Source organism: Colias croceus, chromosome 27 (assembly GCF_905220415.1).
Source record: "Colias croceus chromosome 27, ilColCroc2.1".
Taxonomy (NCBI): domain Eukaryota; kingdom Metazoa; phylum Arthropoda; class Insecta; order Lepidoptera; family Pieridae; genus Colias; species Colias croceus.
In genome coordinates, this window is record NC_059563.1 from 86,268 (window position 1) to 113,500 (window position 27,233).

Sequence of the window (27,233 nt, forward strand, 5' to 3'; positions counted from 1 at the left end):
GACGGCGACATTCTTGCACCAACTTACTGTACATAATTTAGAGCTTTGTTTGTAAGATTTTAATATCTCCTATGATATTGGAAAATTATATAGAAGACGATGTAGCATTTATTTGTCACATCCTCGCACATTATTGGTGGAAACGCACTCCGTGGCGCTAATTTTAATTTAGAAATTAAACACTATTTAGTATTTACCAATCTGTAGTTTTATTGCCTTTATATCCAGATTTTTAAAGAATTAGTACCATACACAAACACATCCATTACTAGCTGCACTCCGCGGTTTCACCCGCGTGTCTCCGTTTCTATTGGTATAAGCGTGACGATAATATTACATACCTATATAGCCTATCCAGGCCTATCAGGCCTTCCTCGGCAATTGGGCTACCTAACACCAAAATAATTTTTCAAATCGGACCAGTAGTTCTTGAAATTAGCGCGTTCAAACAAACAATCTCTTTAGCTTGAAGTATAGGTAATATTATAGTATAGATTATCAAGAATGATTTTCCATTTAGTTATGCAAAAAAGCTAAAAGAAAATTGTTTCCGCTGTAAGCGTATGCCAAATTGTCAAACACACTATGTTTGTGCAGATTAGTAAAAAGTGAACCAAAATAAGGGCTGGCTGTAGTTAAAAATAAAATGTGACTAAACTGTATGACATACATGTTTGTGACACGACATGCAACATGTCTGTCCGCCATAATGGCTTTTGCACATGACAGCATTGTGTTAGCCGAAAGGATATTTTATAGAATTTGTCGTTTGTTTTGTATTCATTCTTTTACTCTAATAAAGAAGTAAGTAGTAAGTAAGTAGGTACATAATACATTTTGCGAATATACGGCGAAAAATGATGCATGAATGTACATAAATTACTTTTATCAGGTTCAGGTATTACCTACATAGCCTCATAGGGTACAAAATATATTTTCACTAGGTTATCGATAATATTATTATAAGAAGAAATCACAATGTACTTATTATTGTGTTTGCTTTATAAGAACTTTATTTATCTCATATAAACAAGAACGAACAACAACAAGAAATAACAATTTTGCAGTAGATAGGGAGGCGAATAGGGGAATTTTCTGCAATACTCGAGCGTGGCAGTTTAAGATATGAGAGATACCTTAGACCTAATAGAACAACCTTGTAAACTATTTAGCTCTATATGTAGTGACGCGCGCCTACGATAGACGATCAGATTAGTAAAAAAAAATCGATATATTGAAATACTCGAGCGCGTCAGATTAAGATATTGGGGGTTGATTTTAGTGTTTTAAGACTAAATTTAACTAATCTGACCATAAGTCCTTGACGCCGCCGAGTTATAGGGTCGCGAACTTGTAAAAAAAAAACGTTAATCCGGCATTCTCGAGCGCGATTGTTTTTATTTTTATTTTGAAGAATATAATCTAAAACTTACTTAAAATACAAAATCTGCCGGTTTCCGCATGACCGGAAGTCTGGAGGAGCCATTTCTTCTTCCAAAAAACGCGTTGCAGCATATAAGTCGCGAACTTTACTTTTTCCAAAAAAATAAACAAAAAAGGTAATTTTATTTTACAAAAAAAGGTCTCTTTTCATTTTTGTCCAAAGTTAAAACTTTTTTTACTTGAAGCATTATAAAAATTCAAACTCCCGGTTTTTTGAGTATATCTCGAAAACTGAGGGTGTTAAGAAAAATTGATATGAAATAACGATGATTAAAAAAAAGAAACCCACAAACCTTTTTCGGTCAGATTAAGAGAACCCACCAACATTTTTGTCAGATTAAGAAAATATGCTTTCAGGATACCGAGATAAACCTCCCCCATGAAAATCTGACGCGCTCGAGTATTTCAAAAGGACTTTTTTTTTCTGCATTTTCAAAAATTCATCGTAACTTATCGTCACGCCGTAATCGTCAGTTCCTTTAAGGGGAGCTTCCTTGGGGCCTAATTAACACCCCTTCCGAAAATCTGACGCGCTCGAGTAAATTTTTTTTTGTGCATTTTTGACGATTTTATATGCCTATCCCCACCACGCAAACCGGCAGATTAGTATACCATTGTTATCAGAGGCACTTGGGGCATACGTAGTATGAATATCTGACGCGCTCGAGAATGCCCAAGTTACTGTTTTTTTTTACATTTTTGAAAATCCGTACACGCCAAACCCACCGCTAAAATGGTTTTTACCATAGAAGCTTTTCTTTTCAAAATTATTTTATCTTTCGATTTTGATAAGTCTCGGCGACGCCGTTGAATTACGCCATTTAGCTACCTCGCCTCCCTATCTACAGTTAGTACCTAACTATAACACAATCAGCTATCGAAATTAGACTTGATCTTTAGTCATTAAAGACACCTCATTCAATGTTTAATATAACTACCGTATTTATAAAAAGTATTTGTTTGTACACATTGAAAAAGAAAATCATATATTTATAGATCCTATATCTTAACTCAGAAAACATACTTCAAAAATTACATACCAGCAATTCACGTTCAACGTCGCAGGCCTAAGCTAGTCAAATTAACACAATATCGTGTGTGATATTAAATCTATATTTCCAGCAGCAAGGGAGCGGCTTCGACAGGATTTACATTTCATTTGCATACAGATGATCTGCCTTAGAGTGACAAGTCGAGTTTTTTACCCGAAAAATGCTTTGATACACAACCGGGGTATATCTCATTTAATAAACTATTTTCGCTTTGAAAACTGCAGTGTGCGTATAAAGACTAGTGAAAAATGTTCGTTGAAAATAACTGAAAATACAGTTTCTCGTGATTTTGAATGTCACAATGGATGTGAATCAATGTTGACAAAAATTAAATTCAGTAGAGACTAATACGATTCTGATTCTTTTACCAATAAAGTGCGTATATTATGTACATCACTACATAGTAACAAAGTCGCTTTCTCTGTCCCTATAACCCTATGTATGCTTAAATCTTTAAAATTATTAATTTTGATGCGTTTTTTTAAATAGGTATACAGAATGATTCTCGTAGAGCCGGCGAGAGCCAGACGTAGAGCCAAAGCGGGCGAAGCCGGGGGGTAAACTACATAGTTTAAAATAAATCAAACAATAGGTACCTACATTGTTACAAAATATAACCAAGCAACGAAATCATGAAAATTCATTAATTTAAACAGAAACAAAGGAATTGTCCAGCATTCATCGGTCAACAACGCGTTTTTCAATTGTTTATTGTGTTTAGTGGCTTTGTCAGATAGAACACGTTTTTAGCGCGTTAGAGCGCTAACTATACTAACACGGTAATATCAAGAAAGTAAATAAATAATTTGAAATTCATGGTTGTTTGTTAGTTGCAAGTTTATTACTAATAGTGACTATTGCACTATATGAATGGGTATCACTAGGTATATAGTATAAAACAAAGTCGCTTTCTCTGTCCCGTACCTATGTATGCTTAAATATATCTCATAAACATTCGTACGCTCTAACGGTTACGATACGTTTGATTTTGCTCCGTGATTATTTCGAATTTATAATTATTTCAACGCTAGTAAGCAAATAAAAACTAATACAAAGTGTTAAGCATATAGTAGTGAAGTGAATTATAAGAATAGTACATGAAAACTATTGTTCTTATAAATGTAAGCAGACTACAAATAATTAAGTTATAACTTGCAGCTATTCACCGGTACGTACATGACTTGTCATTTTTAAGCGTAGTGGCACGCAGCTCTCGCAAGTCGCACGGTTTATTATTATAGTGCGTAAGGAATAGATTCGCATGCGTCCACACCGTATGACTCACGCTGCTAATGAGTTTCAAAGATTAATAGGCGAGTACGAAGATTGTTTTATGCCTAACTGATTCAACCTCTCAGAGGTTCTTGGTGCAATTTTTGTTGTTTCCTGTACTTACCTATTATTTCATTGGACATTAAATAAAACTAAGTAGTATGTCGGGGAGTTCTGAAGTGTGGGGATGTTGTACTAATGAAAGTGATACAGATGCAAACCAGAAACATATAAAATGTACGTCCTGTGGAAAATATTATCATTATGCATGTTTATCCTTAAAAGAATCTCCAAATAAATCGAATACTAATAAAATATGGAAATGCCCTTGTTGCTTAAATAAAACACCAAAAATTTTTAAGAATGACTCAACGCCTATTTCACGTAACATTAACATGATTAGAGGAAATAAAAGACAAGCTACTGGGTCTCCGTCACCTCCGTCACCACATTATGAAGAATTACATTCTACTATCCAAAATATAATCAGACTGGAATTCAGCGAGATTCAAGCGCAACTAAATAGCACCATTACCTCCACAATTCAAAAAGAACTTATACCAGTCAGAGACGAAATGAAAGAAATCATACAATCAATGCAATTTATGAATGCAAAATTTGAAGAAATCGAAAGGATGCAAAAGTCTTCTACTGAATTAATAAAGAGATTGGAAACAGAAAATAGTGAGCTAAAATCTTCAATCGAGAACCTCTCTATACGTATTAATAACATAGAACAACAGTCGCGCTCGAACAACTTAGAGATACAATGCCTTCCTGAAAACAAAAATGAGAACCTTATCAATACAATCAATCAGCTGGGTCAAATAATAAATTGTCCAATTCAAGAGAAGGATATATTTCATTGCTCACGTGTGGCCAAAATCAATACATCCAGTACTCGTCCGCGTTCTGTAGTGGTGCAACTTGCTTCAACCAGGCTCCGTGATCAAATTCTTGCTGCAGTAATTAAATTTAACCAAAACAACCCTCAAGAGAAACTTAATTCTGCTCATCTGGGATACTCCGCGAAGAAATCGCCAGTCTACGTTGTGGAACATCTATCCCCAGCAAACAAGGTTTTGCATGCAGCTACAAGAATCAAGGCCAAGGAAATAGGCTATAAGTTTGTCTGGATAAGAAACGGTAAAATTTTTGTTAGGAAAAGCGAAGGCACTGAATATGTGGTAATTAAGAACAAGAACAGTCTAATTAAATTAAAATAGATTAAAAATATTAAAACGTTATCTCTTTAGCATGCGTAAGACACTCTTGTTTCATTAACATTCAATAGTTTAAGTATTTATTATCAAAATTGTAGAGGTCTCAGAACTAAAACAAATTCTTTTTACTGCAATCTATGCTGCATAAATTATGACATAATTATACTAACTGAAACCTGGCTTAATAGTGGAGTTCTTAGCAGTGAGCTTTTTGATGATCGGTATGTGGTCTATCGCCGAGATAGGGATTCTTCTGGCTTTCACCACACTAAAGATGGTGGTGGGGTATTAATCGCTGTATTAAGAAAATTCAACTCCAATCGTGTTGAAATATGGCAAAGTAAATGTGAAGATCTATGGATAACTATAGATTTGCCAACCTACACGATGAACAAACTAATTTTCTGTGCAGTTTATCTCCCTCCCCCTGTTTGTTTATCTCTTATAGAGCATTTCATTGATAATTGCAATAAAGTTATAGAATCAACTGATATCCCCTTGTGTATAATAGGTGACTTTAATTTAGGAAAAATTAACTGGACTTCTGATTGTGCAAGCGATTCTATTCCTAAAATTTATCAAACCTTCTTGGACTTTCTGAATGTCAATATATTAAATCAATATAATAACATCAAAAACATTTCCGATCGTATATTAGACCTTGTTTTATCGTCGCTACGCACCTTATCAGTTGCTGAATCCGATTATTTCTTAACAACAGTAGATCCATTGCACCCTCCTCTCATTATAAATATGTCACTGACTAAAGAAATTAAGCTTCCTTACAATAATCTGGCCAAAAGAAGAAACTATCATAAAGCCGATTATGACAAAATCGTAGAGAGATTATATGATATAGACTGGGCTAGTCTCTTTGAGGAACGTGATGTAGATAGTATGCTTCAGATTTTTTATGAAATTTTACACAGTTTAATAAATCAATTTGTACCGTACCGTAAATCATTAGCCAGCCAGTATCCACCTTGGTTTAATAAAGCACTAATACGATCATTAAAAGAAAAAAACAAATTAAGACTACGATATAAATCTTATAAAAATCCTATGGATAAAATCGAATTGAATTTGATATCTAAAAGATGTCAAAACCTGGCAAAGGATCTATACAATAGTTATATGAAAAATATTGAAGCGGAAATAACCAAAAATCCAAAAATATTTTGGACACACATCAAGGCCAAGCGTGGTGGATCTAGCGCATATCCCATAACTATGACTGACGGAGATACTACCTCATCCGATGGTTCAACTATATGTAACCTGTTTGCGTCTTATTTTTCTTCTGTATACACACCCAAAGGCGAGGATTCCTCGAGCAATGATTTGTCCTCTCTCAGCTTTATCAATGTAGGTGGTCAGTGTCTTACAGGTCCAACATTGGATAAGGATTGTGTTTTGAAAACTTTAAAATCTTTGAACGTTAATAAGGGAGCGGGTCCTGATGGTATCCCTCCTCTATTTATTTCTTCTACTGCTTCGGCTTTGGCTGCTCCATTAGTAATGATTTATAACAAATCTCTAATTTCAGGTTCCTTTCCACAGGAATGGAAAAAAGCCAATGTTGTGCCTGTTCACAAATCTGATAAAAAAAATTTTATCTCAAATTATAGACCGATTTCGATCCTCTCTACATTTGCCAAGGTTTTTGAATCTTTAATCTGTCCTTTTATTCAACGACACTTCAGGCAATATCTGAGTGATCAACAACATGGCTTTATTCGTTCAAGATCTACAACAACAAATTTATTGTCCTTTACTGAATCGCTAGTGCAATGTGTTGATGAGAATAAGCAGTTCGATGTGATCTACACAGATTTTAGTAAAGCTTTTGACAAAATTTCCCATTCCATACTATTACAGAAACTTTCGGCTTATGGAGTTACTGGCTCGTTTTTACATTGGCTACAATCGTACTTAACAAACCGAGAATTTGTCGTTGTCGTAAATGGCTTTGCATCCGATGTCCATCATGTTACGTCTGGTGCTCCGCAAGGATCCCATTTAGCGCCAATCCTTTTCAACATTTATGTTAATGATTTGCCATGCTGTTTTTCTTTCTCAGAGGCTTTTCTGTATGCAGATGATCTTAAATTTGCCATAAAAATCGATAAACCAAGTGATACCGGTCTCCTACAGGAAGATCTAAATCGGCTTATTCAATGGTGTGCACTCAATAATATGCAGTTGAACCCAAAAAAATGTTACCATCTAAAATTTTCTAGAAAGAACTCTGTAGTGCAGTCAAAATATTATATTGGAAGCCATGTAGTGCAGGAAGTAGACACAATAAAGGACCTCGGTGTCCTGTTTGATAAATCAGTAACTTTTGTACCACATATTGAGAACGTAACGAAAAAAGCGTCCCAAATGCTTGGGTTCGTATTACGTAATACGAAAAATGTTAGTATGGGCCGAACAAAAATTATTTTATACAACTGCTTGGTACGAAGCAGCCTGGAATATTGTAGTTCCGTATGGAGACCCCACTATTCTACTCACATGCTAAGACTAGAAAGAGTACAAAAAAGATTTCTATGGCACTTAGCATTTTCTGTTGGGAAGCTTAGACAACTACCTTCATATAAGTCGCGTCTTAACTATTTTAAAATGCGTGCTTTGCATGTTAGATACAACATTATTGATGCATCTTTCTTATTCAAACTTGTAAGAAATAAAATTGACTGTCCCGGTTTGTTGAGTCAAATTAGATTTCGCGTGCCATATAGGTATCCCCGTAGCTGTATTACACCTTTTTACCCTCCATTACGAAGAACTGTTCTTGGTACTAATTCGCCACTTCTAAGAATGTTTAAAATTTTGAATGAGTGTAGTGATGTAACAGATATTAATTTTGATAGCCATAGATTGTTCCTGAATAAAATCTATGAACACTTTATTAATTTAATTTAAAATCATTGAGCTTATAATATAATTTCATTCATAATGTCATAATGTTAATCCAATTTAGATTATTAAGAAAATTATTTTTGAAATCTTTTTTTTTTGTTTAAACTTAAGATGTAAACTAACTGTATTGTAAGTACTAAGTAACTGCCTTGTTTGTTTTCATAACCGTTTTGTTTTTATTTTCTTGCATGTGGTGTTAGCCTTTAAGTAGCTGTTGCATTTATATAAGTTATTTTGTGTTATTGTTTCTGTATGTATGTGTTGATGTAAACAACTGTTGGCTGACCTTAATTAAATAAAAAAAAAAAAAAAAAAAAAAATCTTTAAAACAACGCAACGGTGAACGGATTTGATGCGTTTTTTTAATATACAGAATGATTCTCGAGAAAGATTTTAGTATATCTTTTATTAGGTTTTAATGTTTTATACAAAGCGGCTGAAGCCGCGGCGGAAAGCTAGTAGGTAATTAAAAAAAGTTTAATTTGATTTGTAACAACTCTACCAAAATAGGGGCTTATTTAATAATGATCATACTGTCACACAAAGCGACAACGCTCTGACAAGCAGTGAGACGTTAGTAGGTACGCTTTCTATCTAGCAAAGCTTTAAAAGTTCCATTGTACTCCCGCTCGAAGCCTCTCAGCGAATGTATTGTGCGACGGTGGCAGGTCGCCAGGAACACTATGAGAACTGCTTTACTTCTTGAGGTGTTCCGCTTTTATTGGAAACAGTCCTGTACAAGTTTTTGGGTTGACAGGTTTAGTCGTACACTACGAGTGATACTTTTATTTTTGGTTAAGTATGAACTTTGTACATTGGACAGTCGGACTGAGAAATGCTTTTACCAATTTTATAAATGTCTGGGTTTTTAGGTTTACATCGTGAATTTAGTTATTTTATGTTTTAATTTTAGTACAATATACATATTATGTACTGTGGAAACTAGTAGTATCTATTTATGGGCGGTGGTGACTACTTAACATCAAAAATAGTAGGATTAAATGTGATTTATTTCTATAGAAATTAACTTAATAATTTCGATTCTTATATATTTCGTTATAATAGTATATATTTCGTTGTGCTGCTATAAATATCCAATAACAATACTTGTGAACAGGAAATATGAATGTAAAAGGTATCCTTTATTATTAACATGATATAGATGTGTGCTTAAATGGTTTCTGATAACCAATAACATTTCCCAAGAAAACCCAAAAGCCGAAGAAAGTTTATCCGCATGTTTTCCGTTCAAAGCTATCAGAAGCCATGAATTAATTTCTCCGGTCATCTCCGAGTTTTTCCCAGTTTTTCCGAGTTTTCCGAGTTCCGGCTCAAGAGATATCATCCGATATGATTTATATTTCTTCAGATTAAAGTTGTTCAAACTTTTGTGTGTATTATTTTTGTTATGTTTTGTTTGTTGTAAGATGTTACATGTTTTTGTGTAACTATCTGTCTACTGTAATAAAATACGATTCTGTCTTATTTTGTTTGAATTTTTTTTTTATAGATCATGTTATTATAGTTTTTTTACAAATATTGTGTTGGTATTGAGACTATGAATAATGCTTTCGAAATTTTATTTAAGTAAATACATATTTTATCCTTTTATCAGCCAGATTTAAAAATCTAAAATAAGGCAACAGTAATGGTTACCGGCCTTGTATCTATTACCACAATAAACCAACTTATATGTTAAATATAATATATAGATATATTACTTTATTTTTCATTCCCCAAAGTTTGAGAAGCGCAGTGCCGTCGTAAAAACTTCCGGCCAGCTTCCAATGAATTTACTTGGCACATATTTATACACGTAGTAAACTTTCCACGTGATCTATGTTCTTGCTTGTATTTAGAAAGTCATTTTTAGCACTTTGTGTAGCTCTATGATCAATATTTTATTCTCTAAAATCAAAAACTTTCTGTTAATATCAATTATAACGAAATGTTTCATTTTTCATAAGTACCTAGTTCATACCTAGTTTATTTTCGTCGGATTTGAGATCGTGACATTAAGAACAGCGATCAGTACAATATTTTTAAAACAAAAGATAACAACAAAAAATGTACATATTATTATGTATCTCATTCAGAAATTAACTAACAATTTACAAACTTTTAGTAAAGACAAATGTATTCCAATAAAAACGAAACAGAGCAATTAAACCCTAACCAATGAAACACCAGATGCTATCGAACATCTGCTTAAGCCAATAAAAACGTTTTTCATTACGACGAAGTATATAAAATGATCATTTACCAGAATCACAAAACAACGAGCCCGCAATTGCTAAAAAGTCATTAAAAATTTTCCCTCCGAATTTTAATGTTCAAATTCATGGCCAATGGCTCGGTTTCCCGCCATAAATCAGATACACTCTTGCCCAATCAAATTATCATAAAATTCTTCGAGAGCTGCTGAATATTTCTGTAGTTATAACAATAGTTTACTTTATATGGAAGAAAATACGCTATAATACAGGATTATGTTTATGTTACGAGAAAATAAATTAAGCATAAAGTTGAAATACAAGTACAAGTAAAATACAAGTATATAGCAAGAAATTTTTCTAGTTTAGTGCGAGCATAAAACATAGGAGAATTTTAAGGAGTGTTTTATAGTCTCTTGCGGTTCAGAAATATCAGTAGATAACTGGTATTTCTGAAGCGCTTTAAAATCACATTTGTCTATCGAACAACTAGTATCAGTCATGGACAATGGACATTCAGTATCCTACAGAAAATATTGTATTCAATAAATGTTTGTATAGCGTTATCGAGTGTCAAAGCTTTTAGATTTTACACTTCATTCATTTGAAAATTCTACAATTCACTAGATAACGTTCAACTACCATCAAAATGATCGATAAATGCTACAAAATAAGATTATTTTTGTAATTATTGAATGAGTTTATACTTTCTATTATACTAGCTTTTGCTCGCAGCTTCGCCCGCGTAGTCAAAGAAAAACAGCATAATTATTCCCGTTAAACGTTAAACCTATCCCATGTCCTTTCTCAGCTCTCAAGTTATACACATACCAAGTTTGAAGTAATTTCAGAAAATACAGACAAACAGACAAAAATTCTATAAACAATAATATTTTTGGCTTCGATATCGATTGTATAACGCTCCAAGTATCTATTCTTTTAAAACAATATTCAACGTACAGTTTTGATTTTCCTACGAATTTATTGTAATTATGATTGGTGACATAATATAATATTGTGACTCTTACACTACCCGAGAGGCTTGCCACAATTAACGAGGGACGGTATGATTCGGAAAATTAATGTACCGCACAGAAATCACTACATTACCGCCTAATTACTTCGCTATATCCCATTTTGGTAATAAGATGTCTGATATACCGTAAGTGCTTATAAAACGAATATTATTTATTGGTGTCACATATTTTATGACATTTTAGTTGGACATTATAGTAATATAGAATATTGCACGACGATGCGAAGCATCAGAGAGTGCTTTACGATCGAAACATTTTTTTCGCCTCATTTTTGCAGCTCTATTCTTATTATTATAGCCTTGTTAGTTCACGGAATCAAGATATTTTGCATACTATTGTCGAGATAATTTAATGGAGATTAATCCCATACTTTTTAAAAATTGATTTACTTCAATAGAATTGGAAAAAAACACCGAAATAGGTCAAAAAATTTTCCTGTCCGTCATGTGTGAAACCTGAAAACACTATAACTTGTGAAAAAATCCATCATTTGAGTTAAATTTTTTTTTTTTAATATTCTAATCGACGATTGTAGGTCACTGAATGCGAATGATTAATTAATTCAGTGTCGTTTAATTGCAATTAATAAAAAAACGAAAACTACAAGACTGTATATCTATATATATATATATTTTTTTTTATATTTCATAATTAAATGAGCATTATGAGTCGTGCACTTTTGGATTTTCCAAATATTGCTATTTTATTTTGTGGAATAAATAGCCCCGCAGTTTTACCCGTATTACTTTGCTTTATAGCCTTCCTCGATAAAAGGGCTATTTAACGTTGCAATAATTTTTCAGAGCAACCATTAGTTTCTGAGATTAGCGCGTTCAAGCCAACAAACAAACTCTTCAGCATTTTCAGGTTACGAGCAAAATATACGTATGTACCTACTGCATAAAAACTTGATAAAATATAATTTGATGAAATCAAGTTACGATGATAAAATATCACATGATTCTATTTTTTCATGTTTTTCATCACCCCACGGTGTAAAAAATCTAATCGTGTTTTACACACTACGTTTTTTAACTCTGAAAGCTATTCAAACAACATTCATCGCTTGTCATGAACTAGATTTAGATTAGAATTTACATTTGTGGTATCAACCGTGGTTAAGAATGTCACATTACGTATTCCACCCACACTATGCATCCCATTAATCTTATATAAGTGGGTTCCAATACGGCATGAATCCTATACCGCTAATCTACAATCGAACTGCAGGCGAATGGTTTTCAGAAGGCATCGCACGCGTCCCGGTGGCGGACTGAATTCGAAGTTGGATATCGATCGATGGAGGATGGTCAGTGACAGGCATAAGTTGCAAGTTATTTTGATTGCATTCAGTCAGTCTTGGAGCAAATAAACGAGACTATTCGAGGCTAAGATAAAAGGAGAATTGTACAGAAAGGCAAAAATTGATGTTTTACTTTGGGCTAGTTAGCTTGCGCGATGTGAGGGTTGTAACTTGTATGTAAAGAAATATAAGTAGAAAGGTTTTATTGTTTCTTAAATGAATTATTGTTTCTTTATCAATATCTTAATATAATAAGAAATTTGTATGTAACATTTTGTGTCTAGAAATATTAGATGAACTAATTTTATGGATTATTTATTAGTCATCAAATTTAAATGCCTGTTAGTATTATGTTCTGATAATGCACCGAAAAATATACATTCACAAGCCATGAATTAAGTATTCTCTGGTAGATAACTTCGTTTATCCGCGATAAAATATTAAAAGATAAAACCCACCGGTATCTCACAGCCACTTCACGCAACTTTAGAACACAAAGAGTGTTTTATTCGATCGAGCGTGTCTCGATAGTGCTAACACGCGTCGCTCGGATTTGCTTTTCTTTTTTCTACACTTTTTGAACGAACTATCTATTAAATGTACACTTTTTGAACGAAATATGAGAAGCCTGTTTGATGGGAGATAAAATTTTCTTGAAGTCTTATTTAGTTTACATCGAAAATAGACTAGTACTTGCATATGCATATTCCTTCATTTACCTAGTAGCATTTTCTACAATACACACTATTCATAGCAATTTTAATCAGAAGTTGTTTAAAGTATTATTTTAAAAACTCATATCAAGCTTCCGAAATACGTAAACGTACAATCGCTAGTCTGGCGAAAATTCAGTTTGTTTTAATAGGCACAGCCGGCTAGGCTCGCGCTAAAAGCAAAAGAAATATTCTCCCAATTAAAAACTTCCAAAATATCCCTTCAAAAATATTCCTTTGTACAATCAACGTTTTATTTTTTAGCCGCAAACGTTTTTAGTTACAATTGTCGAATATAGATAGCTTAGTTTGCATTCAATGGCCATAACTACGCAAATTGCTGGAATTCAATAAAACTATTGTGCTATAAGTTATTTTAAAAATTTCGTTGAAAAATTCTCGTTCAAATTTGATTCGGCGGATTTCGTCTATCCAAATACTACATTAGATCAGACCTAGAGCTTTTTTGATGATAGGTCAAGTATATCGGCCACCTGATATGAAACTTAGATAACATTTTACGATTGAATAGTATCTAATAAAGTATTGTCCCAAAAAAATAAAACAAAAAAGTATTGTTAAGTGTGTATATTTCTTTAATAAACGAGTTATATAAACGTTCCTCAAATATGTCCACCAAAGGGACTGAAACCGTAGTAAATATAACTCAGTTTCTGTTAAACACACGTTTTTAGTACTATCTAGTTACCTTATTCCTGCGAATACGAATTTATTTTTAACAACAAAACTAAAATACAATTATTTGAGCTCTATTTCTGGAGCTAAAACGAAGTGTTCTCCTACCTTGCTCCAGTGAAAACTAAACAACAAGGTGACAAATAAAAAATATTATCTTTTCCGAAACGTTTATTTAAAAATAGATGGAATTATATACATCTGTAACGTGATAACATGAAGCTTTTAGGTAGAATCAAGAAAATTAATGATATTCATAATTTGTTTAATTATGATAATTAATATGGAAGTTATACTTTACCATACGCGCAAACATACATTAAAACAACCCCCTTTTGCGCAGTAGGTAAAATCAAGCATAATATTGTTTAAGCATACGAACAGAACTAGTAGGGGAAGACAAACTAAGTTAGAAATACTTTGATGAGTTCACTTCAACCCGGGCTCCCCCGGGCGAGGGGAGACATACTTACGGATTTATATCAGCTACATCCATTTTATCAGTTTTTAACTAATGGTTTGTGTAAAAATTGCAAGGAACTTGAAGATAACCTTATTGCTCTATATAGTCTATACAAATTATTAAGCCAAGAGTCTGAGCGTCTGTAACTCTTTCCCGGCTAAACCTAACCTACCTGGCCGGCTATACCTAATAATCGATTTGGATGTAATTTCGATTGAAAATATTCGAAGAAAAATGAAAGATAGAGCAGTTTGAAGAATGAAAGCAGTTTTGAGTTCTAAGAATTTATTGTTACTAAACAGTCATTCAGTACTTCAAACAAAATTTCATGGAAAATCTGCGATGGGTCTTACAAATTACATTAATTATTATTAATTGCTAATAATGATGAGGTTATTTAGCGTTAGACCGCCCAAATAGAAAAATACATCAGATAAACAATTAGGTAGGTATTTAATAATTTATTTGTTTTTATAAGACAGACTATAAATATTCGAAATTTTTATGTTAAGTGTTTTTAGTGTGCATTGAAAATTATTGTATCGTTTAAAGTAAACTTAATTTTAGACAGATTTATATAATGTTTTAATTTACATCGTCTCTACCAGCATCCATTTTGTTAGTTCACACGCATAATTATGACAGCAATTCTCTACATATTATGTACCTACCTTGGTACCTACATATTCTTAAATGTCACAATTTTATAAAATCCTATCTGTCAGAAACTTTAATGAAAAAAGTAAAAAAAAAAAACATTTTTCGTTATCCTTCAGGATACAATTAATAAAACTTGGGACACGCTGTAAACGGTCACTCAGCAAAGTCAAAAATATTAGAAACACAAAGCGAAATTTAACCGCGAAAATTATATTCGCAAAAATGGAATCACAAGCGCCACGTTTTCACTTAATCAAGTACATTTATTTTGCATGCTATTTTAGGCTTTAAGGTTGTGGATTAAGGGCCAGGGTCCCGTGGGTTCGGTCCCCTAAGCCGCGGCCATAAAGACGTCACAGCGATTAATGCTGATACAAAAACAGCAACAAAAGTAGCGCGTATAAGTAAGTCCTTTTATACAACCCGCAGTAGGGTTGACACAACGATATTTCATTGTTTATTTTATGAATTCATGTGTCATATTGAAGATAATTTAATTATTCCTTTTTTTAATTTAACTAATTTAAAGTGAATACATTGTCACTAAACTGTAATGACTACTAATAATTATCCTACAGGGTGAACTCGCTTGTGCTCTAAAATTCTAATGACAGTGAAAACGTTCTAAAAAAACACACACACACACACATGACAGAATATTTTCTTTATTTCTTCCTTCTTAAGTTATTGTGGTCACTACATTAAGCACCTATTTCACCACATACTGATAATGTCTTATTGTTGTTATTCGTTTATTTAAATTTGTTTCCATTCACTATTATCACTATTCATTATCTAAAAGATAAACACAACATGCTATTTATCTAAAACACCAATTATTTATTAAGAAAATTGATACGATGTTTTTAACAATAAACTCTTGTTTTCATATATTTTAATTGTTATTATTAATTACTTACAACGTAATTTATTATTTCATAATCAAGTACATTGGCAGCCCTACAGCAAACAATAGGGTATTGTCTGTCCCGCGGGTCGGTTATCGTCGGATTACGCGGACCCAAATGAGACTTTCAGTGCCTGGCTGATGAATACCAAATTGTAGTGCTTTGATTGTGTGCTTTCGACTATTTACAGTTTATTACGCACCTGATGAAATAACATCAAACTTATATTATCATTAATATAAGTTTGATGTTATTTATTATCTCGACTCTATCTCTATAAATATATTATTATATAATAAAAATGAATCGCCGAATGTGTTGCTAAGTGTGTAGGTAAGTGTCGAGAACGGCTTGACCAATTTGGCAATTAGTTTTTTACGCCTTTAGTACACCGACGCGTTCGCGTGCGGCAGCGAAACATCGAAAAATCTGTCAGTACTATGGCAGGATTTCGCATATGATATGTCTCACTCTAGCACATAGATAGATGAAATAGTTGCGTCCTTGTCAGTATAGTTTCGCAAGGAACTGCGAAATGGCCATTACACAGACGCATTGCGAAACAGTTGCGAAAACATTGCTGTTTACTACGCCTTTTTGGTACACCGACGCATTCGCGAGCGGCAGCGAAAAAACGAAAAATCTGTCAGTAGTATGGAAGGTTTTCGCATATGATATGTCTCACTCTAGCACATAGATAGATGAAATAGTTGCGTCCTTGTCAGTATTGTTTCGCAAGGAACTGCGAAATGGCCATTACACAGACGCATAGTTTCGCTAGTGAAGTTTCGCGTGAGTTTCGCATCGCATAGCGTCCGCTCGCATTCTGTCGGTGAGGACAGATTTTCGCGTCCATGGACAATGATATTATATAGAAGTGATATAGAAATAATATATACTAGCTTCCGCCCGCGACTCCGTCCGCGCGGATGTCGGTCTTCGCGTGGATGGTTTATTTATCCATTTTGAATACCTCTGACAATAACATCTTATAAATATCTATTGGACCCAATTCCCAAATACGGCTAGGCCTATAATAATACGCAACGTGTGTCCGCGGTTCTACGGAACAACGTCTATGGATAAAACTGAAAAATGAAGATTATTTTTTTTCTACGTATTTTTCCAGGATAAAAAGTATCCTATTTTACGCCCAGGATAATAAGGTATAATTATACCAAGTTTCATCGAAATCGAACCGCTAGTTTTCACGTGATGCCTTCACATACAGACAGACAGACAGACAGACAGACAGACAAAATTTTTTTTAATCACATATTTGGGTTTGGTATCGATCCAGTAACACCCCCTGCTATTTATTTTTTCAATATTTTCAATGTACAGAATTGACCCTTCTACAGATTTATTATATGTATAGATATAGACAAGAGGTACCTAGATACGCCACCAACGTGCCAAAATGCCAATTGCCATGGCAACTATTTGTTTATTTATATACTATATTGTGATTTGTGAGTATTATAATAACGTATCTATACATAAAATATCATTGGCCATGGATGCCGAAAATACTGAATTATTTTTGCATTCTATTCGAGATTATCCCGTATTATACGCAATTGGACACGCAGATTATAAAAATACGTACAAAAAAGAGGTAGCATGGAGAAAACTTCAAGAAAAGACTCTGATAGATGGTAAAAAATTTATTGTTTATATTTCATACATTTTATGTTTTTAATTTTCTTTGAAATAATTTACAAATTGTGATCGAACATTAAGCGCTGCTAAGTCTGCCCTATGTCTATTGGCATGCATTGGTACGAATGCTCCTAAAGTGTCCGAAAATTGTTTATTTTCGTATGTGCACCTTCTTGTATCTGCAATAAGTTATGCAAGTATAATGCTTTAACAATTTTAATAGTATTATTCAAATCTGTTTCAAAGGGCCTCAAGAATATTCTAAATTTTTGTGCTAAAATGCCAAACGCACATTTTCACTCACTCACTCACACTCGTGCCCTACTTAATGATTTATTAAATCTTTTTTTATCATTGTCATTCATTGCTGCGTCTCTTGTCTCATTAGAAAGGTTTCTAATTTAAATCTTCAATGAATACATGTGGTGTAGTCTGTTTGAAACCTGGCAAAGGTTTTGGAGCTGGCAAATTCAGATACCGTCCACTTTTTAAAAGCTGATAAAATGATGAGTTCTCAAATATTGTAGTATCGGAATCTTTACCATAATTATGATCCTACATCTATGTAAGTAAATTTGTAATGTGGATCAACTATTGCCAATAACACAGTAGAAAATCGTTTTTTATAGCAATAGAACAGTGAGCCGCTGTTAGGTGGACATTTAATAACAATATGCTTGCCGTCAATACTCCCGAGGCAATTAGGAAAACCCCATATTGTTTGAAATGCTTCAGCTATTTCCAATCATGTTTTAGTAGAAGGAACCGGGATGTACTCTGGCTGTAGTATTTTCCAAATTTGTTCGCATACTTGAGTTACTATCTTTGAAACGGTGCATTCACCCAAACGATAAGAAAAATATATTGTTGTGTATGTGTCACCAGTTGCTAAAAATGACATTGACTGAGATGACATTCTGAAATTACGTCTGCACCTGCAGTCGTCAAAAATGACAATGGCATATCAATGCGAAAAAGTTGCGAAACATTGCTGTGTACTAACGTTTCGCAGATATTTCGCTACGCTGTAGTTTCGCAAAGATTCGCTGCCGCACGCGAACGCGTCGGTGTACTAAAGGCGTTAACGTTTTTGGCACATAGTGGTTCTTATAGAGAAACATTACGAAAGGGTGGCAATAGGGTAGAGCAACATGTATTGCATGTATTGCATGTATTGCACATTACTATAAAAATAATAAAAGGATTCTGCGAAAATATACAGACCTTAGACGTCGCGTCGTAAGAATTAAGGTCACACGTTTTCCATCTCCACATTTATATATTCCTGGATGTTTTTATTCCATTTTCCTGCATCGGAATCAGATCATTTAGCTCCGTCGCATACTACGAAATACGCTTATGTTACATTTTTCAACCTCCTACTATCAATGTAGTAACAATGTTAGAATAAACAAATAAATATCGAATGTTGTGAACATTTTGGAGACATTCCCGTTTAATTTACACTGCAGAGCGTGTCTAATACTTACGTTTGGTAGGGAGGTTCATATTATAACTTTGACCTTACATTCCTCTGTTCAAATAACCAGAAGTGATGGTAATAGATGACTTTGATTCCGTAGTACTAGAATAAACTATTAAAATGTATTAAAAAATAGCAATGGTACCTATTTGTGTACAATCATTTCTTCGCATGATTTTAAAAGAGCAACTACAGAGTTTCTTGTCGGTTCATCGTCGTAAAAAAAGAATGTCTAATTGAATAAATAAATATTTGAAATTAAACTCTGTGGTAAAGTTATTATTCTGATCAGATTCGAAGCTTTTCCAAAAAATACCATACAAATTAATATGTTTGAATAGTTTCTTCATTTATTGAATAAATAAATGAAATATTAAACAATAGCAGTCTCGTATGCGAAGGTTCTAAGCATCGTTAAGCCCTACCATATGCTAATGAGGCAACGCTGTTCCTTTAAAATGATTTCTTTTCTTTGGAGAGTTTTGTTGCTGATTGCGTCAAGAGAGGAATTGTCTCTGTTTGATGAAGCTTGATAAACAACCTTTCCAATGTTTGTTTTAGAAGTTGAAGTGGACTGTTCTGGAAATTCATTTGGTAAAGGCTGTTTGAAGGCGTTTTTTAAAGAGCTTTATCGTATAACAACTAAGACCAGTCTGGTCTATTTAATACTTCGTTAATCTATATTTTTGTCAATATCTCTTAAACATTCAACTTTCCTAAAGAATGCGTAATAAGACAGATAGGTAGTTAAGATATAAATTCTATTATTTAAAATCATATTATTTATATCAGTCGTCGCGGAACCGGTTTAGCGAGTGCTCGCTGTCGCGCGTTGTATTCAATGCGATAGGTAACATTATGCTGTGTAAATTGTTTGCGTATTATCCGCAATACTAATCATGACGGAACGTAAAGTTATTATAAATGAACTTTTAACATTTATTCAAAATAAAATTGACGTGTTGGACGAATTGAGTGTTCTTCAAATATGTGCCTCGAACTTCACAGACTTGGAAGTTGAAACTGCAAAAATAGAATTATATTCTACTTTGAGTTGTAGTCAACATATTATACGGCGTAAGGGTGATGACAAAATAAAGAAAAATATAAAAGATATAATAAAGGTGTTAAAGGAGACTGACCCTGACGACCAGCCAATATTTGTAGCTAGGGATCTCAATCGATTACCTCCTATTACATTTGACTATGTCGATGTTACTCGACTATTGAAAGACTTGACATTTCTTAAAAATGAAATAAACTGTATACGAACTGAATGTATCACGAAGTCCGAATTGACCCATTTTGAAACCTCATTACGTAGTGAATTGACTCAGTTGCGCCCTCGTGATGTGGATATGTCAAATACGAATGATAGTAATAAATTGACGCGTACAATTCATACGCAAAAAACAAAACGGCTCAGAGACAAAATAACAAGTAAAGCATCCCAACCTGCGTCACGAACCATTACCGAATCAGCGGAGTCCGCAGCGTCTTGTGCAGGACTTCGCGAACCCGACGACAACCTATCTACATCTAACCTCTCACTAGAAATAGACTCAGTAGTAACTCCTACATACAGAGACATTGTGACGACGCAATCATTACCAATGACAAAGAAACTGGACAATCAAGGTATAAATAACGAATTTCGTCTAGTCGAATATAAAAAACGTAAACACAAAACTAACATGCGTGGAACTTTGACTAATAAAGGACGAATACAAGTGATGCTTTCCCAGGCGTCTGTATATGTTTCTCGAACAAAAAAGACTGTAAATGAAGCAGATATCATAGCGCATATTCAGGATATGGGTGAGGAGTTCGTATCCGTCGAACTGCTACAACAGAATGTTGAAACGACATTTAATTCATTTAAAGTGGTTGTTGCAGCCGACCGTTTGAATAGATTTTTGGACCCTAGTTTCTGGCCCACAGGATTAGTGTTTCGTCGATTTCGTGAACGTTTCACAAAGACGCCCACCGAACGTAGAAACAACAATAATTAAAATATGGGTAAAAAGTTAACAATGGCTTCATTTAATTGTAGATCATTAAAACGATCTCTTGACCAAGTACGGTCGTTGTGCAAAACAAACGACATTATTGCATTGCAGGAGACGTGGCTTCTTCCACATGACTTAAACTTAGTAAATGAAATTGACTCTCAATTTAGTGCCTTCGCTAAATCATCCGTGGATACCTCTGTGGGCATCCTACGCGGGCGTCCTTATGGAGGAATAGCTATCCTGTGGAGAAAGTCATTATTTTCTAGCGTTGTCTCAGTGGAATGTATAAATGATAGGCTAGCTGCGATCCGTATCGCTGTGGATGACCGTCACTTTTTGGTGATGAGCGTATATTTACCGACAGACAAAGAAGAGAATCTTATAGATTTTACGTCAACGTTAGCACAAATGTCTGCAATAATAGAGGATAGCGACGTTGAGGCGGCCTTTTGTCTTGGCGATTTTAATGCTGATCCTAATGGGAGATTTGGACGCCAATTAATGAATTTTTGTAACGAACACGATCTTGTATGTGCAGACCTAGAAATATTAGGTAAAGACTCCAATGAATACACGTACGTAAGTGATGTCTATTATACGAGATCTTGGCTGGACCATTGTGTTGTGACCAAAGCGGCTTTTCCTTGTATAACACTGATAAATGTACTTCACGATGTGTACTGGTCGGACCACCTACCGCTTATAGTGCAGTGTGACATTGAAGTTGTTCAGTGTAAGGTACAATGCAGTAGTAAGGGATTAAATAGAGGCGTCATTTGGGGTAATAGAGACCTAAATCAAGTTAACGTTTATAGTAAGGAATGCTGTGATAATTTAAGTAAATTAAAATATTCTAGTCAATGTAAGATCTGTGATACGGTTAATTGTACAAACCATTTATTTTTAATTAATGAATATTATGACAAAATTGTTCAAACATTACAGAACGCAGCAATTGTAAGTTCTGGATGTCGTCGTAGGGTCGGGAGGATGAATATAACTGGATGGAATTACCACGTTCGAGAATTACACCAGAGAGCGAGATTGAATTATAAAAATTGGGTAGCTGCAAGTAAGCCAATGACTGGGGACTTATTTAGTGATATGATCAACAGTAAAAAGATTTTTAAGAACAAACTTAAATGGTGTCAGGACAATCAGGAGCAGATAAAAATGGACATCTTGGCAATGCATAAGCGAAACAACAATTTCATAAAATTCTGGGAATCAACAAAAAAGTTACAAGGCAAAACATCTGCGCCCGCTTTTATAAATAATGTTCAGAAACCAAAAGAAATTGCTGATTTGTTTGCTATGCATTTTCAAGTTGAACCAATAATAAACTCAAGCTCAGTTACTAATGCCAAGAGTGATAAAGTTATGAATAAGAGTGAAAACCCATGTAAATATACGGCTAAGGATATCGCTAAGATCGTAAAGGGCATGTCACGTGGTAGGTCCCCAGGCATTGACGGACTTAGTTTAGAGCATATATTGCACGCAGGGCCAGAAATCTTTCGCGTTTTGGCAGACTTGTATAATTTATGTCTGAACCTTTCTTATCTTCCTCCTGATCTTATGAGGACCGTTGTGGTGCCAGTTCCTAAAAATAAAACGGGTGAACTTTCGAGTTTAAACAATTACAGACCTATCTCACTGGGCACAATTCTGGGTAAAATTCTTGAAAGACTTATTTACCCAGAATTGTCGAAGAATGTTGTTATACACGATGCTCAGTTTGGTTTTCGTCCCGGGCTCTCAACAGATTCTGCAATTTTTAGCTTAAAAAGTGTTATAAATTATTATAAATCTCGAGATACGTCCGTGTACGCATGTTTTTTGGACCTCAGTCGCGCTTTTGATCTTGTGGATTATAAACTACTTTGGAATAAACTGTCCAATAGCTCAGTTCCATCAAATATTGTTGATTTGTTGAGATACTGGTACGAGAACCAAACCAATTGTGTGCGATGGGGCGACTCGTTGTCTAATGAATATAGATTAAACTGCGGAGTGCGCCAAGGTGGGCTTACCTCACCAGATTTGTTCAACTTGTATATGAATGACCTGATTGAGGAACTGAGTAAAACGAAGGTAGGTTGTCATATTGGCAGTACTTGTGTTAACAACCTCAGCTACGCCGACGACATGGTTCTTCTCAGTCCCTCAATCAATGGTCTGAGGCGCATGCTCTCAATCTGTGAGCGCTATGCGCTTGAGCATGGTCTGAAGTATAATGTTGGGAAATCACAAGTGATGGTTTTTAAGGCAGGTCGCGGGCCGGATATGGTTCCTAACGTTTGCTTGAATAGCACACCCGTTGAACGGGTGGGACGGTTCAAGTACTTGGGACACTTTCTCACAGAAAATCTGAATGATGACGAGGATATTGAACGTGAGCGTCGAGCGCTTGCCGTCAGATGCAACATGCTAGCACGCAGATTTTCTAAATGTAATGAAGAGGTAAAATCTATTCTATTCAAAACATATTGTCAAAATTTGTATACCTGTCAATTATGGTCAAATTTCTCTAGAAAAGCTTTAAGCACCATTAGGGTGCAGTATAATGATGCATACCGCATCCTAATGAAATTGCCTAGGTACTGCAGTGCGTCTAGCATGTTTGCAGATGGCGGCATCAATGACTTCTTCGCAATTATTAGATTGCGAATAGCATCTTTTTGGTCGCGTATACGCTCCTCTAATAACAAAATTATATATACGCTGTCCGAGTACTTGAACAGTCCCATTCTTAAGTATTGGTTATGTGTCCATCTGAATAAGAACCGTAAGTAGTTGTATTTTAATGTTATTTTCTTTTTGTTTTTAAAATGTAACAGTTTTTATAAATGTTCCTAAAATACTCAAAATCTTAAATGTAATTTTAATTATATAAATATGGATACCAGATATCTGAAATAAAGATCTATTATTATTATTATGTGTATCTCATTCCATAATACTCGGGTACCATCATAAGGAAGGTACCCGGTCCTTTGGAAGGCTTACGTGGGGACACGGATCCAACACGCAGAGGCCCTTTAGAGAACTTTACTGTGTTGTGGGACACCAGCCGCAGCCTGCCCATGACTGCACTATAGAGATACAGTCCTAGGCAGTCTGCGGCCGATGTAGGACTATTTCGAGATATGGAAAAACAAAATAAACTGGGCTATGGAGTGGGATGTTAAATGGGCCGGTATTTGGGGACTATTGGAAACTATGGCACCTGCCTTTCTACTAAAAGAAAGTAAAAATATGTTGGCAGGTGGTGACTCGCCCTCTCACTGTATGGGCCCCCGAAATAAGTCGCTGCAATAGTGCGACAAGGGGGCAACATATTGTGAGCAGCTAAGGGTGGAGAGGCGTCCCTGGACTTATTATTATTATTATTATACGCAGTTGGCTAATCACAATTGAGATTAGCCGGCGCGCCTGAAATTACAGTTAAAGTATGAATTTCAGTTGCGAGTTATAGTATTATAATTATTATGTGGTTTCTTTATTTTTATAAGAACAGTTAAAAACATTAAAATAATCTTAAACTCACTACGGGAATAGAAAATTTCAAACAAAATGTAGTAAATAAATAGTAAAATGTTTGGTTTCAACACAAAAACGGGGTTTCCGCAAGCTCTAGGTATTCACTTTTGGCAGATGTGCGGTTAGACTTTTTTGCCTTTTTACATGAATTAAACGTGTAGGTACTAATGAAATAAATGTAAAACCCATGGTATAATTAAATTAAAAATGTTTATTGCATCCATATGCAATAAACATTTTGTAGAATGGTTCATTACAAAAAAATAAAATAAACCACCATTATCAATATTTTTCTTTTTATAAGTACATTTCAGGGATCAAAGATTAATTAATTTGTTGCTTTATAATTTTATATGTATATTTTAACGAGACGAAAAACTGTTAAAATTTATCAATATCAAAATTAAAGGCAATCCAATTAGGATCTTTTTTTTAAGAAAATCATAAGCAGGGTTGTAAAAATAAAAGTATCTGCCAAATACAGCAGTAAGTAAGAAAATATACTCTAATTAAACCACAAAGTATAAAGGTTTCACCACCCTTGAGTCACCATAGAGTTCATTCACCCTAGAATCGCCCATCCATTTCGCGGCTGCTCGTAAACACCCTTACCTCGATGGATGTATACCACGTGATATAACGCGGGTAAACGCTAAAATTTTACGATGGAATATAAGAAAACGATTTTTCTTCGTGTTTACGATCTCGGAGCAAATGTTAGCGATTGTGAATGGGATATTTTTATCGCTTTGGGAACTAATTTTCAATATATTTTGGGTCTTTATTGATATAAGTAAACAGACAGAAATAATCGAAAGTTTTAACTTGTAAAGAAGATTCGCTGATTAATGTAAAACAGTAGGATTATAATATGTATATAGAGTTCCTATTGTCCATTATATTTGAGAAAAACAGCAACTTTTTCTTCAAAAGTAAAGCTTTTAAACAAAAATAATATCATTACAATATTTTACTAGTAGGTCTCATCACGAATCACGAAGCAAAATATATTTATTATTACTGAGTAACAATATCTTTGATAAGATCGAATAACGAATTTAGCGACCTTCAACAAAATGAAACTAGCTCCGTGACCGAATTGTTCGGAAAATATCTTCTAACAAGATTCAGAGGGTAAAGTCGATACAATTATATACCTAGGTATATAATATTATATAAGGTTATTTTCGTTCACAACTAACTTTAATGTGCCTATGGGATAATAGTTTCCACAACTTATATCTAGGTTTTCCTTTTAGTCTGAATGTACATAATATGTACTTTCTGAACTAGAGAGAAAGAAATGGAAATCTTCATTTTCATTTCCATTTCCATTTTTGAAGTGAAACTTCTTTAGACGCGTTGAGAATAAAATTTTAAGGTTGTGTCATGGCAATACCATGAAGTAAGGTGACGATATTGGTATAATTGAATATTGCCAAAGAAGTTTCACTTCTGACACGTGTGCTCAGCACACACGCTTTTTTTCTATTTCTCTTTCTCTTTCTTATGTTTTTTTTTTAAACTCGAACTCTGTTTAAGCAATTCGTTCTTTAAGAAGTTAAGACAATAAAGAGGATGAAGGATTGATGGCAAGGAACTCCTTAATCGCTAGCGGAGTCGCGGGCTGAAAGCTACACATAAAAAACGATGTAGTCATCATCAAACATTGCTATCCTGTATTTTGAATCGAATAATTCAGTCAAAGAGGACGTTTCCACTCCATCAACATTCAACGAACACCTATGAAACAACGAAACAAATTGCTTGTTCGCGCGCAAAACACAGCAAAGATAAAAATATAGAGCTGTCATTCCAATTTGACAATTCGTTTTGGTAGCCGTTATCTGTGGCCGTTGTTTTTGGCGTTCAATTAAGATTTGGATTTAGATTTTTTTATTTAAGTTTTAATGAGAGTTAAACAAGAGGTCGGTTAATAGTTTTCAAATTTAAACAATATGGTAATTGAGCAATATTATAATAAAGTTCTTTAAAATGATGTTTTGATATCAGTTATCTATATATATAATACTCAAAGGTGACTGATATAGTGATCTATCAACGCACAGCCCAAACCACTACTGGACGTATCGGGCTGAAATTTGGCATGCAGGTAGATGTCATAACGTAGGCGTCCCCTAAGAAAGGATTATCCGAAATTCTTGCAGGAACGGGGAAAAACGGGGACGCACGTACAAAGTCGTGGGCGGAAGCTAGTGTAAAATATATGTATCTTTATTATTTATAATTTTAACTAATCTTTCAGAAATAGCGTTAAATATAAAACCTCGAATCTGGTAATTAGCTATTAAAATACATAACAGCATACAATTTAATATATACACGTTTTCTATCGTTGAGTGACAGACGCGCGACATTCATTCAAATTTCCATTATAAATCAGCACGTTTACCTGCACAGTAATGCTCTGGCTCGGTGACCACATGGTTGGGAAATTGTGGATAAATTAATTTTAAAATAATCGGGTTAGAGTTACAGTACGGCTTCTAAGTTTTGCAGAAAGAAAATAAATATCACACGTTACTGGTAAAATCACAGATAATTAAATATACCTATACTACAATACTAAAATTTTATAGAAATCGTAACGTGCAAAAAATTACT

The 27,233-nt window shown here is 34.2% G+C and overlaps 2 protein-coding genes across 2 annotated transcripts; both read left to right on the plus strand.

Annotated features, from left to right (window-relative positions):
* The first annotated feature begins 4,162 nt into the window (after window positions 1-4,162).
* Window positions 4,163-4,993, plus strand: LOC123703840. Its single transcript, XM_045652001.1, has one exon. The coding sequence runs from the start codon at window positions 4,163-4,165 to the stop codon at window positions 4,991-4,993; it is 831 nt and encodes a 276-aa protein (XP_045507957.1).
* Window positions 4,994-19,952: 14,959 nt separating this feature from the next.
* Window positions 19,953-21,065, plus strand: LOC123703648. Its single transcript, XM_045651726.1, has one exon. It carries the CDS (start codon window positions 19,953-19,955, stop codon window positions 21,063-21,065), a length of 1,113 nt encoding a protein of 370 aa, XP_045507682.1.
* The last annotated feature ends 6,168 nt before the right edge of the window (window positions 21,066-27,233 follow it).